This window comes from Micromys minutus (genome assembly GCF_963924665.1).
Source record: "Micromys minutus genome assembly, chromosome: 27".
Classification (NCBI taxonomy): domain Eukaryota; kingdom Metazoa; phylum Chordata; class Mammalia; order Rodentia; family Muridae; genus Micromys; species Micromys minutus.
Window position 1 is genome coordinate 19195567 of NC_137962.1, and position 15961 is coordinate 19211527.

The window sequence follows — 15961 nt, forward strand, 5'->3', positions numbered from 1 at the left end:
GCTCTGCAGAGGCCATCAGAGGGCGTCAGATATCTTGGAGCCGCAATTATAGGTTGTGAGCCTCTGGATAAGGCTGCTGGGAACTGAATTCCCATCCTCTGCAAGAGCAGTAGAAACTTTTAACATTGACACCTCTCTCCAGCCCTCTGCCCCCTGAATGATTTACCTCTTTTTTTTTTTTTTTTGCTAGAAAATAACCTCTTTGGGAAGTATACAACAAAACAGAGATATACCCAGTTGTGTGTGCACACATTATAGGTACATGAGGCTGTCTGTCATGTATTGTTTATAAGGCTACAAGTACATTTTCCTCAGGGGTGATGGCACACACCTTTGATTCTAGCACTTGAAAGGCAGAGACAGGGGGATCTCTGTGAATTTGCAGCCAACCTGTTGACATAGCAAATTTTAGGCCAGTCCTAGAGCTAAATAAGAGAAAGAAAGAAACAAACAAACAAATAAACAACAAAAGAAAAACAAAGTGGAATAAAGCAAAACCCCCACAAACCCAAAAATAAAACTAACAAAAACAAAGCAAAACAAAAAACAAAGTCGGTTTTCAACAAACCATCAGGGAATTAAAAGGGAGACTATGACTTTATTGTTAAATTGGGAGAAGAAGCAGAAAAGTGTCAAACTTCAGAGGCCCCAGAAAAGTGTCAAACTTCAGAGGCCCCTGCTCCTGCTCTCCGTACACCTGGAGAGCCACGGGTCGGAAGTTAACCTGTGCCCAGTCCACAGAGGTGGCGCTCAATCCACACCATACTGAGTCTGTGGCCAGCTACCCACAGAGGCGTGTACCTGAGACCCTATGGCCCCTGAAAGGTCCTGTGTGCAAATCCCTGATTCCAAATGAGGTAGTGAGGACCCCTGGCTCTGGGCTTTGTGGGCAGAGTAGAACTTGATGCCGTCATCTGCGCAGTGTGAAGCCTTGACTTCTAAGGATGGCAGGACCAAGAACGGGGTGTCACCAGCCCCCAGAATGTTGTCTGTGTCGGGGAAGGGTAGACTGTGAGTGAAGTCACTCTTGGTGACACACATTATGAATCTAAAACATGAGCCCCCCTCCCCCAGCCATGCCCTGAACCTGACAGTTATTGAATAAATCAGAGCCCAACAGGGCTGGCTGCTGGATGTCCTGTCTTGCCAAGAGAGAGGCTGTTGTCTTACCTGGGGCAAGGGACAATGTCGCCGAGCATACCACTCCTGGCAGTATAGGCTGACCTGGATGCCCTGACCCAGGAAGAGAAAGGTCCACATCAGGACGTTCCAGGCTGGACCTGTGTGCCTGTCGTTCATGGTGAAGTTCAGCAGCCCTGGATGGGAGGCAGGCTGTCATTTCAGTGCTTGTCTCCTTTTGCCTCCCATGCCAGGGGCTGGGAAGGGATTTACCACAAAGGAAACCCTCCCTCCCCAGATAAGATCCCGACCCCAGCTGCAGAGAACTGGGAGAAATCTGTATTGCCCACTTCACCCCTCAATTCCCGAATCATTGTTTCCAGCCAAGCTTTTCCCACTCCCTCCACATCCCCGATCAAATGCTTCTTTGTGACCAGAAACCTTTCCCCAGGTCCCTCAGGAGATGCCTATTGCCTTCCAAGGCTGCCCGCCACTCCGCCCCGCCCCGCACGTATCTCAGGAGCAACCCACCGGCTGCCTCCCAGCTAGGGCCACAGAGGTTACACTCACCCCCGAACACAAGGAAGAGGACCAGCATGACGGGGTAGAAGAACCCCAGGACGAAGCAGAAGATGTATTCGTGTACCACGGCAGACACCAGGAACACGCCTAGCATGGCGGCCCCTCGAGCCCGCCTGCCTAAGAGCTGGTGGGCGGGAAGAGAATGCTCTGGGTCTCCCACAGCACCTTCACAGGGAGTCCAGTCCCTCCCTTTTCACGAAACCAGGAAGGAGCGGGATTCGAGGAAAAGGGTGTGGGGATTTGGAGTCAGAAGGGTCCACACTGATCTCATTTAAGAGCAGTGTTCTAATCCGTTGGTCCTTAGCTGTGTGATTTTACTGTTTTTGTGTTTTGATGGTGTTGGAGACCAGGGCCTTATGAGTTCTAGGCAAGTACCCTGCTACTGAGCCATGTCCCTACCATCACCAATATCACCAGCATCATCATCGTTTGTATTTTTGAGACAGAGTCTCTCTGTGTAGTCCAGGCTATCCTAAGAGCTCCATACGTAAGCCAGACTGGTCTTGAACTAGCAGAGATCCTCCTCTGCCTCTCTGAGTGCTGGGATCAAAGGCTTGAGCCACCATACCTGCCCCTCCCATCTTATATTTTGTGCACACGAGTCCTTGAGTGTGCAAGCCAGAGGACAATGTCGCGTTGCTTAAGCACCATCTGTGGCTTTCTGAGAGTTTCACATGTCTAGAACTCTCTCAACATCTGGGGCCAGCAAGCCCCAGACACCTGCCCTTGAGTCTGAGTGGGGCAGAATAAGAGGAGGAGGAAGCCCCCTTGTTGGAGGCCCGTGAGAACGGAGGAGTGTGCGCAGCTCATACCCACAGCCCATCTTGATACACGTAGCTGTAAAGCCAGTCATGGACCACCACGTTCCAGGTACGGTAGTAGTTGGAAAAAGAAGTAGAGTTCCACCAGTCCTGCGGGGAGTGTGGATTTGAGGAGGGATGAACACGAGATCCCACGGCGGGGGGCGGGGGGGGGCAGGCACCCGTGAAGGACTGGCACCATCCCTACACCCTGAGGCCCACATTGCTCACGGCTGGAGACATAGCCCTGCAAGGTGGCACCCACCACAGCCACCCCACCCCTACCCCCGGGTTCTTGGTCAACCTCCCTAACGACAGCCCTCGGTTAGCTCAGATCCAGGCCGCACCCGGTAGAACATCCTGTCTCCAAAGCGCAGCATCTCAGCGAAGGCGTTGAGCCAGCAGTGCAGGAAGGCGAAGAAGATGAGGAGCAGCATAAAGATACCTAGTGGGCGGGACAAGAGGTGCAGCCCCGCAGCCCTGACCAGGCTCTCTAGAGCCTTCAGCTGCTAGGGACCCGGCACCCAGCAAGCATTCATTCACTGTTCGTGCGTTCCTTAACCTGCACATTTGCTGGAGTGCTTGACCCTGCTCTACGCCTGAAAATCAGAAATACAGACTCACACTGCCCCTGGCCCTTGGAAGACAGCACACACACGCTGATATATACGGATCAAGGTCGGGTGTAAAGGAACTACCCACATGAGAACCCCAAGGACTCTGGGGGGGGGGTGTAATACAGAACAAGGGTGAGGAGATCACTAGAACTATGGCTGAGAAAGGAGTGTGGCTGTGAGGTGACCCCCTGGAATCCCAACGGCTGTGGGGGCCAAAGAGGCCCGGGGTAACCTGAGTGACACAGCAAGACACTATCTCAGAAAAGTAAAAATAAGTATGCGCAATAAAATGAAAGTTAGAAAAGGAAAAGGGGGTGGAGCTTCCCAGAGAGGAGAGCAGATTAGCCCTCCAGCAAGGATCCCAATTCCATTGCTGTCAAGTGCAGAAACGGCTTCCCAAGCTCACAGCCATAGCTGCTCGGGATAATACAACAGAACATTGAGTTTAAGGCCAACTTCGTAGAGGTGTCTCAAAAACAAGCAAACATTAATATAAATAATTATAAACATCCAGGAGGCAGAGGCAGGTGGATCTCCATGCTCCAGGCCAGTCTGTTCTACAGAGTGAGTTCCAGGAGTGCCAAAGCTACACAGAGGAACTCTGTCTACAAAACAAAACAAAACAAACAAACAAAAAAAAAACCCAACAAAACCCAAAAACAAAGAAAACAATTGTGAGTTCAAGTCCCATTTGAGAAACTTAGTGAGTGAGACATTCCTCAAAGTAAGAAGTGAGGGGCTGGAGAGATGGCTCAGAGTGCCTGCTCCTCAGAGGTCCTGAGTTCAATTCCTACATGGTGGCTCACAACCATCTGCAATGGGATGCCCTCTTCTGGTGTGTCAGCGACATTGTGCTCATATTCATAAAGTAAATAGAAGAATCTTTAAGTGTGTGTGTGTTTTTTTTTAAAGAAAGAAAAGGAGGTGGGGGGCATAGCTCAATAGTAAAGCATTTGTCTGTCGTATATGAGGCCTTAGGTTTACTCCCCAGTGCAGAAGGAAGAAAGGAGGAGGAAGGCAGGCCTTTTAAAGCAGGGTCATGGGAGATTAATTTGCAGGAGAGACTTCATCAGGGCAGCAAAGCCAGGCCCAAGCCAGAGAAGGAGAGTGGGGGGGGGGGATGTTACCAGGCTACAGGAAGATGGTGGCAGTGAACAAGGACTCAGAGGTGGGGCATAGCCTTTTGCCACCATGATGACGCACTTACCTGGCCCCGTGGCATGCAGGATGGACAGGAGCAGGGCCCGGGTGCTGAAGGGTTCCCGGCTCATGTTGGCAAAGACAGGGACACAGAGGCGGCCCAGGATGAAGCAGGCGTAGAGCAAACAGCCCAGGGCCTGCAGACAGAGTAAGACATGTAGCTTTGGCAGGGCCACCGCCTCCTTCCCAGCCTCCCCTGCTTCTAAGCCACCTCGAGTCCCAGCTGGCCATCCTCTACCCCGTCTTCTGACCTGGGCAAAGTTCTTGGCCACATAATTCCACCTGATGCTGGGTGTCCTGCAGCAGTAATGGGAAAACACGATTATTATCCTTCTCTGTCCTTCCCTGAAAGGGAACCACCCTTACTAGGCTTGGGCATTTGCGGAGGCGGGCAGGGTCTTACCTGGGGTATGTCTCTCTGTAGATGAGCGTAGGACAGAAGAGAAAGTAGAGATAGCTGGAGAAACTCGGGGTGCAGGCGCCCTTCCCTGGGCAGGAATGAAAAGTGTGTCAGGATGGGGAGGGCAGAAGTGTGGTAGCTCAGGGAGGTGGACTGGCAGGGATTCAGGGTGTGCATTCAGTGTTACTGAACTCGCTCACACTTGAGGTGGACTTTGCAGACCGGCTGCAGGCAGAGCTCCCTTGGGCAGCCACTGCCCATGGACTGTCATCCCTGTCTTTCCAGACTGGGTTCTCCCAGGAGTGGGCCTGAGAATGCTGGTGTGGAAGGCCACTGAGGAGCTCAGCTGAAGGTCAGATCTGTGTGGCTTCCCCAGCAGTCGAAAGGATCCAGTTCACAGTGGGTCAGCGGGGCTCCTCACCTCCTCTCACACAGAAGATCCCAGGTACAGTCTCTCTCAGGAAGGAGTAGCTTTTCATCAGGAATCTGACCTGAAGTGGAAGGAAGACCAAGTTGCTCTGTGGCTTTAGAAAATAACCTCTCTGTACTCAGTCAGATTTACCACCAGAGGCAAGCCATTTCACCGCCTGCCTGGTGGAAGCCCACAGTTTCTGCCTTTTTTTTTTTTTTTTTTAAGATTTATTTATTTAATGTATATGAATACACTGTAGCTGTCTTCAGACACACCAGAAGAGGATATCAGATTCATTACAGATGGTTGTGAGCCACCATGTGGTTGCTGGGAATTGAACTCAGGAGACCTCAGGAAGAGCAGTCAGTGCCCTTACCTGCTGAGCCATCTCTCCAGCCCACTTTTCTTTCTTCTTTCTTTCTCTCTTTTTTCTCTTTTTTTCCTTTCTTTCTTTCTTTCTTTCTTTCTTTCTTTCTTTCTTTCTTTCTTTCTTTCTTTCTTCCTTCCTTCCTTCCTTCCTTCCTTTCTTTCTTTCTTTCTTGTTTGTCAAGACTTTGTAGCTTGACACAGGACTGGGATGAAGGGTAAAGAGAGGGCAGTCCTCATCCGGCCACAGAGTCAGTGTTACCTAGCAACCAAAGGCCAGCTCAGCCCTTGAGTCCCCGGGCCTCACCTGCTCAAAGACAAGCACGCAGCGAGAGGCGGGTGGGAGCTCATGCTTCACTGACACGTGCACCGGCAGGACGCACAGCACCACAGCGTGGGCAGCCAGCAGAAGGCAGCCCAGGCTGGCCCCCAGCGTCCAGGCGCCCCCTGCGCGCGGCCTGGCCCACAACCGCAGGGTCTGGTAGGGCACTAGTAGCGTGGACAGGAACATGGGAACCCACGTCATCAGCGCTAAGGGCAGCTGTCCGAAGCTGAAGATGAGGAGATCAAACTCCAGCATCAACCTAGGCGAGTGGAAAGGAAGACAGTGACCGGGAAAACTGGATGTTTTGGCTTTGTTTTACTAGACAATTCATGTACCAGGCATAGGTCCCCTTGACTTATTCGTGCATTGCTGGGGGCAGACCCAGGGTTTCCGGGATACTAAACAGGCACTCTAAGAATTCAACTAGATGCAGAGACAGCTGAGGGCTCGTGAAAAGCTGTGTTCTTAAATTGTTTGGGTTAGTCCTGGTGCCGACTGGACTTCCAGTGCTGGTCCTTGCCTCGGGTCACCGGATTGGCTTGGCCTAAATGGTCTGTGGGGCCGCAGGCCAGTGTCAGTGTTGCAGAAGTTCTAAATACTACAAGCATTAGGGTATGGCGAGCTGAGGTGAGCTTTGATTTTACTTTTTATTATTATTATTATTATTATTATTATTATTATTATTATTATTAATCTGGTCCCTCCAGTGTGTCTACAGTTGTAGGCCCAGGCTTGTGGAATCCTCCATGCTCAGTGTTTCCCATGCCTGGGTAGAGGATATTAGAACCCACTTGAAATCTCAGCGACCTCAGAGGCTGAGGCAGGAGAATGGAAGTCCTCGACTTTAGACATAGTCTGCTGTGCACTGTGTAAAAGCACCGACTGTTGATAAAAATCTGACAGCCTATAGCTAAGGCAGGAAGTGGAAGTGAGACATCCAGGAGACAGAGAGACACAGAGTGAGAGACACAGACAAGAGACAGAGTGAGAGACAGAGAGACACAGAGAGACAGAGACAAGAGACAGAGTGAGAGACAGAGAAACACAGAGAGATAGAGAGAGACAGTCAGAGACAAAGAGACAGATGGAGACAGAGTCAGAGACAAAGAGAGACAGAGACAGACAGAGTGACAGAGAGACAGAGAGAAGAGGAGGGAACTCTGGGAAAGAGTCAAGCTCAGGGGGATTCACCACCAAGACATGAAGAGATTGGGTGTTTGAAACTGAGGACAGGAAACAGGTTAATTGACCAGTGGTTAAGAGCACTGACTCTTGCAGGCTCGGCTCCCAGCACGGCACTCACATGCTGGTTCATAACTACCCGTAACCCCAGCTCTGAGGCATGCAGTGAATCCCCTCTTCCGGCTTCTTGGGGCACCAGGCACAAGTGATAGGGAGACATGCAGAGAGAACATCCCTACACATAAAACTACATTTAAAATTTAAAAAAAAAAATATGGATCATAAAGGTAAAAGATGGGGGCTGGAGAGATGGCTCAGTGGTTAGAGCACTGACTGCTCTTCCAGAGGTCCTGAGTTCAATTCCCAGCAACCACATGGTGTCTCACGGCCATCTGCGACGTGATCTGGCGCCCTCTTCTGGCACAAAAGTGTACACGCAGATAGAGCATTCGTGTCATAAAAAAATAAAGGTGAACAATGAAAATGGGGTTCAGGATATAAATTAGTTGGTGGAGAGCTTGCCTGGGATAAAGCCTCTAAGATCGACCTCCAGCATGTGCCTGAAGTCCCAGCACTTGAGAAGGAGACACAAGAAGATGAGAAGTTCAAAGTCATGCTTAACTACATATTAACTTCAGATCCGTCCTGGGCTATGAGATTCTGTTATTATTATTATTAATCTGGTCCCTCCAGTGTGTGTACAGTTGTAGGCCCAGGCTCGTGGAATCCTCCATGCTCAGTGTTTCCCATGCCTGGGTAGAGGATATTAGAACCCGCTTGAAATCTCAGCTGTTAGTAAAGGACGCATGAACTGAATCTGGTACTTACACTTTCTGTCGTCACTAAAGTCAATAAACTGACACAGAAAGATGACAAGACTTAGCTATAAAACCAGCATCTGACTTATACACACCTCCGACAACATGCATCTATCTCGTTGGTTCTTATGGACATAGGCACGGGAAACATTCTAGGGCAAACTCAAACTATTAAACAAACAAAAAACACCATCAGGCCTGCCTGGCAGTGGTGGCTCACACCTTTAATCCCAACACTCGGAGGCAGAGGCAGGCAGATCTCTGAGTTCGAGGCCAGCCTGGTCTGTAGAGTGAGTTTCAGGACAGCCAGGGCTACACTGAGAAACCCTGTTTTAAAAGCAAAGTAACAATTACAATAAACCAGACCTGGTGGCTCATGCCTAGAACCTTAGTCACCTGGGAGGGAGACAGAGGCAGAAGGATCATGGGACTGGAGAGGTGGCTCAGTGGTTAAGAGAAGGTTGAAGGCAGGTGTGGAGAACAGGACAGGACATGCTCAGGTCACTGTTTCAGGAGGGACCTACCTTCCCTCATCAATGAAGTCGATGGCCAGGGTACTGATGATCAGGACGCAGAGGCCTGCTATGAACATGTGGTAGATGGTTCGGAAATGTTGCACCTCCATTAGCTCACTGGAAGAAAGGAGCCCGGGGATCAGTGAGGAAGGATCTTCAGAAGCCTGCAGAGGAGCTGGGGGCAAGCTCGGGCTGAAACCTCCCCTAATCTGTCTTCCTCAACAATGCCAAGGCAGAGCCCTCTCCAGACAGCCCCCGGCAGCCCATGCATGTGGGACCCCAGGCAAAGCCTTTCTCCTCAGCCTTTGTCCTCACCCCCAACTTACTCGAGCAGTGACTTGCGGACGACGAAAACTTTCCGTTTCCCAGGGTGTAACTCTTGAGTCCTAGATTAAGACAGTTTTCAGAACCAGGGGCCAGAGGAAGGAAAGGGGCTGGAGGGCAGTGCCATGTGGAGGGAAGGTAATAAGAAGCAGCAAAAATGGCCAAGTCTACAGCTGAGCGACGCCTGGACGATGGAGGAGTGTGTGTGTGTGTGTGTGTTTGTGTGTGCGCGCGCGCGTACGTGAGCGGATGCTCGTGTGTGCAAGTGTGGGCATGCATGTGTGCACACATGTGCATGTTTTCATGTGTGCATGGGTATGTGCACGTGTGTGCATGCATGCATACATATGTGGGTGTGTGCGTTTGTGTTTCTGCGTGTATGTGCATGTGTGCATGAGCATGCATGTGTGCATATGTGTGCATATGTACATGTTTGTGTTTGCATGCATGTGCCTGTGTGTGTTTAGAGAGACAGAGTGATCAGGAGGGGCAGGCATTCAGCTATAGGAGCACCTGTCTTGGGACCCTGACTTACTTGCTTGTAGACTCTGTGGCAGTAGAGGGAGGAGGTCTGTCTTGTTTGGGGTAGGCTTGCACAGCTTCCCACAAGGCCCGATCCAACAGCTCTGCCAGCTCTCTCTGTGCTTGCTCCAGAAACTGTGTCTTCACAGCCTGTGGGACAAAGCCAAGCTGGAGCCCATTGTCCCTCCTTCTAGTTTAACAGGAGGAGGTAAGCACCCCCCCCCCCAGCCAGCTGCCCCAACTTCTGTCTCCTCCCTAGGGCATCAATGAGAATAAAGAACCACAGCAGAATCAAATGCCTGTGGTTCCAGCTCCTCAGGAGGCTGAGGCAGGAGAATGGTGATTTGAGTCCAGCTCATTGACAGCAGGGTTAGGGGCAAGGCTTTTAAACAGGTGACCTCCAGTCCTCAGTCACTGACCTCTGAACTGTGACCTCACTAACAGGAAGATCTCTATGGTTCTTGCCCAAAACCTACTTTTTTGTTTTGTTTTGTTTTTTGGGGTTTCTCTGTGTAGCCCTATCCTGAAACTCACTGTGTTCCTCACACTCACAGAGATTCGACTGCCTCTGCCTCCCAAGTTGTGGGTTTAAAGGTGTACGCCACCACTACCCAGCTAGCCCAATTCTTTTTTCAGTCACAACTGTAAACAAATCTAACAGATTCTTTATCTTAAATTTTCGGAAGGGGGAAAGAAGTCTAGGTTGGCACTATCCAAACAATGTTACCAGACAATTTAAGTGATGTTTTAAAATATTTATACAAAAGCTGCAGCTGCTGGGCTAGCCAAGTAGGTAAAAGAATTTACTCTGCAGGCCTCATGACTTGATTTGATCCTGAACTCACAGTGGAAGGAGAGAGCTGACTTCAAAAAAAATCACAGACACACACACAGAAATACACAAAGATGTACACATAGAGACACACAGAGAGATACACAGATGCACACACATACACAGACACACCTACTACTGTTACTAATAATAATAACAACAGGGCTGGAGAGATGGCTCAGTGGTTAGGAGCACTGGCTGCTCTTCCAGAGGTCCTGAGTTCAAATCCCAGCAACCACATGGTGGCTCACAACCATCTGTAATGGGATCTGATGCCCTCTTCTGGTGTGTCTGACGACAGTGGCAGTGTGCTCATACACATAGATAAATAAATACATCTTAAATAAATAATAATTTTAAAAGAAAAATTTTTAACTCATTTATTTTATGTTTCTGCCTACATACATAAAAGGCATATACATACCCGGGCACAATAGGAATCTTTTTCTCATCTAGCCTGTCCTTACCCTTGCCTCCTGTTACCCTAGGACCTGCCTATCCTTTTATTTCCTTTTACTTTTTCTTTTCTTTTCTTTCTGTATATCCCTGGCTGTCCTAGAACTTGCTCTGTAGACCAGGCTGGCCTCAGACTCAGAGATCCACCTGCTTCTGCCTCCCCAGTGCACCACCGCCTTGGTTACTTTGCATTTCTTGGGGTCTTCTGTAGCCCAGTCTGGTTTGAAAGTTATTCTGTAGCCAAGGTTTCTTCTTTTTTAAGATTTATTTGTTTTATGTACAAGCACACTGTAGCTGTCTTCAGACACACCAGAAGAGGGCATCAGATCTCAGTATAGGTGGTTGTGAGCCAGATTTGAACTCAGGACTTCTGGAAGAGCAACTGGTGCTCTTACCCTCTGAGCCATCGCTCCAGCCCCAGCTCAAACTTCTAACCCTCCGTCTCTAATTCCCAGTGCTAGGATCACAGTTGTATGCCATCACACTAGGTGGTGCAGATCAGGCTCCGTCTTCAGTTGGATTGGCACTCTACTAGTTGAGTTACATCTCCAGCCCAGACCTGTCCTTTATGACCTCCGTGACCCCTCACCTCCATATGCCGGGTCCATTGCACCAGGTCTGGGGCTCTGCGCGTCCGTGCGTTCCCTAGGAGGAAGAATCAAAGGGGACTAGAGAAGGAGGAGTTAGGCGTTCTGTGTGCTCACAGCCTCCTTTCCCAGTCAACATTTAGAACTGTGGGTAGAGCCGCTAACGGGGAAGTGACATGCGCAGTAAGTGCGACCTTTAGGGAGAAAGAGCCTGATGCAATTGTTGGAAACAGGGGACCCCAAACGGGGAGGTACTCCATTCACCCCTAATGAAGGCAAGGCCACGCTCTGAACACCCATTTCCGCCGTTGCCAGCCCGAGTGGTGTGGGGAGGAGGGCAGAAACTGCCTTCTCTGGCTTGAGGGAAGGAAGTGGCCAAGCGGCAAGCTCTCCTCAGCCTACTCTCCCGCCTCAGACCTGCCTGGGTGTCCGGAGTGTGGGGGATGGGAGGGCGGCTCACCTTCTTCACAGTCTCCCTTCTGCTCCTCTCCCATCCTTTCTCTCCTCCGCAGCTGGGGCGCCTTTGACTCCATGGTGCCAGTGTGGAGCGGACAGCACAAAGTTGTTGCCTGTCTCCTTCCTTCCTTCCTTCCTTCCTTCCTTTCTTTCTTTCTCAACCTACCTCTGTCCCATTCAGAGATCTGACAACTCCAGAGACTAAAGTCCTTTCCGGAGCCCGCCGCGGGGTTAGATGGGTTATCTGCAGGCAGCCCCTCTATCCTCAACCACTATGGTCAGTTTCACACTATTTCACTTTCAGGAGTGAATCTGTGCATCAGGTTGTGAGGGGGGACTTTGCCTCCCGGAGGCTTATCACATAGCTTGGCTCCTCCTGGCTCTCTCTACAAAGACTGAAGGTCAGGGAGGGACCAAGAGCATCTTCACGTAGCTTCCTGAGGGCCCACAATGAGGCCTGTGCAACGATGTTTTGGGGGGTGTGTGGTGTTGAGGCCCCCCTCTGTGTCAGCTCTGAAGCAGAGAGGCGGCAGGACAGCTCTATTCAATTGTAAATAGACCAGACCGCAGGTTGACTTGTCTCCCTGTGTCATTCCCAACCTACAGAACTTCAGGAAAGTGGACCAAACTTTAAGCTTCTTCTGGAAAAAAATATATGGGACAAAATGTCCCTACCTCGTCAGGCGGTTGCGGGCACAAAGAAGGTAGTCTGGGCAAAGCACATAGGGCCTGAACACCTCCTTCCTTTCTGGGAGGCAGTAGGGCAGGTGAGTGCTTTGGGAGTTCCACTTTGGCAAATTCCGGCCTGAGATTAACCATTAACCCTCTTCCTGCATCAGTCCAAAGGACACTGATAGAAGCAACGTTGTAATCACCATGATCTCAGACAGAGGCCAGGACCTCGGTCAGTCCCACAAGGGAGCTCCGGGTGGGTATCCGGATGAGGCTAGAGGGCCTGTGCCCCGAAACCATCCACTGCATTCCAAGGGCAATGGGAGAGACTTGGGGGACGGTAGAGATGCTTTATGAGTGATAGGGGAAAGTGAGCATGAAGCTCCAGAGACAGACAGACAGACAGGCCGACAGACCAACAGACCGACGCGGAGACATAAGCCGGAGATCCCCCAAGGCAGCTTTATTAGTACAGAAGCCAACAGCAATCTAACTAGCTGTGTAAAGAACCAAGGGTGACAGGGACAATGGGTGGGGTGGGGCCTGAGGTGGGTCTTGGGGCACAGAGTTAATCATCACTTCACGTAGAGCTTCTGCCATGTCCTGGGGGCTCCCACAGGCTTCACCCACTGTCCCTGGCAGAGCAGTGAGGGCTTCCTTGGCCGTCTGGAGACACCGGCAAAGGCTGGCCCATCGGATCCACACACCAGCATGGACCACGGCGATTCCCCCGCGAGGATCGACACTGGGGAGAGGTGCAGACCAGGGTGAGGGCCAGGCTTAGAGCAGGAGGGACATCTGAGAGCTCTTAGTCGCTTTACCTACTAAAGAGGGCCTACTCCGCTAGGCCAGAACAATGGCTTTCAAAACTCAGCTTCAGTCCAACAGCCCACCAACTTCATGTTGGAAACTGTGTTCACAGGCTAGCCCAGGCTAGCCCAGACCTACTGAGTCTGAAAAGGCCTCCAGATGATTCTCAGGGCTCTCGTTTGAGGCCACTGCAAGACCCTATCCTGGCGGCAACTTTAAGTCTTCCACTGCAATAGCTGGTCTTTGTTTTTCTTTCAAATCACAGTAGGGATTGTGCCCCCAGCACTGCTTTATTAATGAGCTATACACTTGTGTTCACATCACTGTTTGTTTTTTGTCTTTTATTTATTTATTATATGTGACACACCAGAAGAGGGTTGTGAGCCACCATGTGGTTGCTGGGATTTGAACTCAGGACCTCTGAAAGAGCACTCAGTGCTCTAAACCGCTGAGCCATCTCTCCAGCCCCTGGTTTTGGCTTTTGAGACAGGGTTCCTCTGTGTAGCTCAGGCTGTCCTGGAACTTCCTATGTAGACTAGGCTGGCCTTGAACTCACAGAGATCCACTTGCCTCTGTCTGCACCATGTGGTGGTTGTTTTTGGAATGCATCCCTAGTCTAGCTTGCTTCAGCAGAGCCAGCCCTCTTTTTTCAGGTCCGCATCAAGTCTCCACCCCCCTTCCTTCTCTCCCTCCCCTCCCCTTCCCGGGAGCTCGCGCAGAGGAGAGGTGGCTTCTTACCTGCTGTTTGCGGTAGAAGCCTCTGAGGTCACAGTTTGGCACGTAGAGCCCATGGGCTCCACCGCCTCGGAAGACCTCAGTCTGGAGCTGCTGCAGTACTGAATCCAAGTGTCTGCGGCAGGGGCCCTGGAGAGGGAAAGGGGTGGATGGGGGCGGTACCCAGGATTCTAGAAGCCTGCCTGCAGACTTCCTCTGAGTCCATAGGAAGGTCTCCAGAGGAAATCTCCAGCCCTCCGTCTCCCCACCAGCCCCTCACGTACCATGTCACCATCTTGAACAGGACCGGGCCTTATAGGGGCGGCAGAGGTCCGTGGATTCTTCTGCCGGTTTCTGTGGCTTGTGTCACGTGGGCGGGAGGCACCTCCATGGGGTTTGCTCTCCTTTGTAGTCTCTTCTGCGGCCACAGGAAGAATGGAGGGTAAACCAGAGGTCAGTGGGGGCAGAGACCAGCAGCACAGGAGCCTCTACCAGGTAAAGTGAGAGGGACGGAGGCTTCAGTTTCTCCTAGCCTTATCCTGGCTGCAATGTCTTCCTCAAACAAATTAGACCGCTGGGTATGGTGGTGCGTGCCTATAATCCCAGCACTGGGGAGGCCTAGGGAAGAGGATTGCCCCAGCTCATGGCCAGCCTAGTCTATTCATCAGGAGCGCAAGAGATGACTCAGCAGCTAAGAGCACTGGCTGTTCTTCCAGGGGACCTGAGTTCCATTCCTCAGCACCCTTAAGGTGTCTCAGCGGTTTGTGACTCTAGTTACGGGGAATCCAACCCGATTTCTGGCAACCACATGGTACACAGACACATACGTACAGGCAGACATACAGGCAAAACCTACATGTGAAATAAAAATCCTATCTGGGTGGTGGTGGTGTATGCCTTTAATCCCAGCACTCAGGAGACAGAGACAGGCAGATATGTAAGTTTAGAGCCAGCCTGGTCTACAGAGTGAGTTCCAGGATAGCCAGGGCTACACAGAGGAACCCTGTCTCCACCCCCGCCCCCCTCCAACTCCCATGAGTACCAAGTACTTTTAGGGTTATTTCCAGCTGGCACTCTTCCTTTGAAAAGACTGGCCTATTCCACTAGAGGCCAGAAGAGGGCATACCAAGCCAGGAAGATGGGCAAAAGAATGTGTGTGTGTGTGTGTGTGTGTGTGTGTGTGTGTGTGTGTGTATGTGTGTGTTGTGGGGAGGGGAGGTGTGTCAATAAGGACCCAGTGGAATGTTTGTTTCTGTTGTGACCCACCCTTTCCAGGCCTGAGATGTTGTTACTTTGAGGACTTTACATGGGGACCTCTTCCTTTTTGTCCCAGCTCAACCCTAGTGGTCCAGGAACACTTGGATTCAACCCTTAACCAGGATGCACTGAGGCTGCAAAGAGGGCAGGAAATTAGAGTTTTCCAACCTGCGGGGTGCACCTTGCTCTGGAGAGTTTGATGGGGGGGTGTCATGGGGAGAGTTCAGGGTACAAGTAAGCCAGGGCTAGGAAAAGGTGGGGATGAAACAACATGCCAAAAGATAGGCTCGCTCACACGTGTCTACTCCATTCCCTCTGCAGCGTCAACCCTGTTGTCTGGATACCATGTCTTCTCTCAGACCTTGTCCCTCACTCCCTGCATTTAGTGATGATGCTTCAAACTGCCTTCTCCAAAGAAACCCTAGAAACCTGGGCTCTGACCCTAGAAACTGAGGCTTCAACCTCTCACTCTCGAGTGCTTGTGTGTGTGTGTGTGCTCCTGTGTGTATGTGTGTGCCTGCACGTGGGTGTGTGCATGCATGTGTGTGCAGATGTGCATGTATGCATGCCTGTGTGTTCTTGTGTGTATGTTCATGTGTGCATTGTGTGTGTGCTCGAGTATGCTCGTGCATGCCTCTGTGTGTGTGTGTGTGTGTGTGTGTAGGCTGGCCTGAGATTATGTAACCAAGGATGGTGCTGAACTGACCTTCCTGCCTCCACCCCTAAGCGCTGGAATGATGGGCTTTGCACGCCAAGTGATCCAAATTCATTTCTCATCCCTTTCTATGGAAAAACCAGAGACTTGCTATCTTCCATCTCCGGTTGCTCCCCACCCCCATCTTTGGGGTGCTGACTCACTCTGGTCCCACCCACTCAATGATTCAGCCTTCTGTGTTCATCCCTGGGGTAGGGTGGGGCAGGAGGGCATCCAGTTCCTACCAGGTTTAAATCATAAGTCTGAATTGGCAGATTCCTTTTCTTCCCCACTTCTTTGG

General features: G+C 51.0%; 2 protein-coding genes across 2 annotated transcripts; both read right to left on the minus strand.

Annotated features, from left to right (window-relative positions):
* Positions 1-938: 938 nt before the first annotated feature.
* SOAT2 (sterol O-acyltransferase 2) lies at positions 939-11590 on the minus strand (the record flags this gene model as incomplete). The annotated part of the gene is made up of 15 exons (XM_080939451.1): positions 939-989; positions 1171-1316; positions 1690-1825; positions 2514-2612; positions 2849-2946; positions 4326-4455; positions 4570-4615; positions 4722-4806; positions 5140-5209; positions 5804-6080; positions 8346-8453; positions 8663-8722; positions 9196-9332; positions 11060-11115; positions 11518-11590. The coding sequence occupies 15 exons, from the start codon at positions 11588-11590 to the stop codon at positions 939-941; spliced, it is 1572 nt and encodes a 523-aa protein (XP_080795577.1).
* Positions 11591-12632: 1042 nt separating this feature from the next.
* IGFBP6 (insulin like growth factor binding protein 6) lies at positions 12633-14122 on the minus strand. Its single transcript, XM_080939070.1, has 3 exons — positions 13994-14122; positions 13734-13859; positions 12633-12930 (listed from the first exon to the last, which is right to left on the minus strand). Exons 1-3 carry the CDS (start codon positions 13994-13996, stop codon positions 12808-12810), a joined length of 252 nt encoding a protein of 83 aa, XP_080795196.1. The 5' UTR covers positions 13997-14122; the 3' UTR covers positions 12633-12807.
* Positions 14123-15961: the final 1839 nt, after the last annotated feature.

What these genes read in the sequence shown, in the direction of transcription:
- IGFBP6 (XM_080939070.1), bottom strand. An exon ending in GCTTCTACCGCAAACAGCAG is followed by an intron (nt 12,931 to 13,733) that starts GTAAGAAGCCAC and finishes ACCTCTCCCCAG; the next exon opens with TGTCGATCCTCGCGGGGGAA.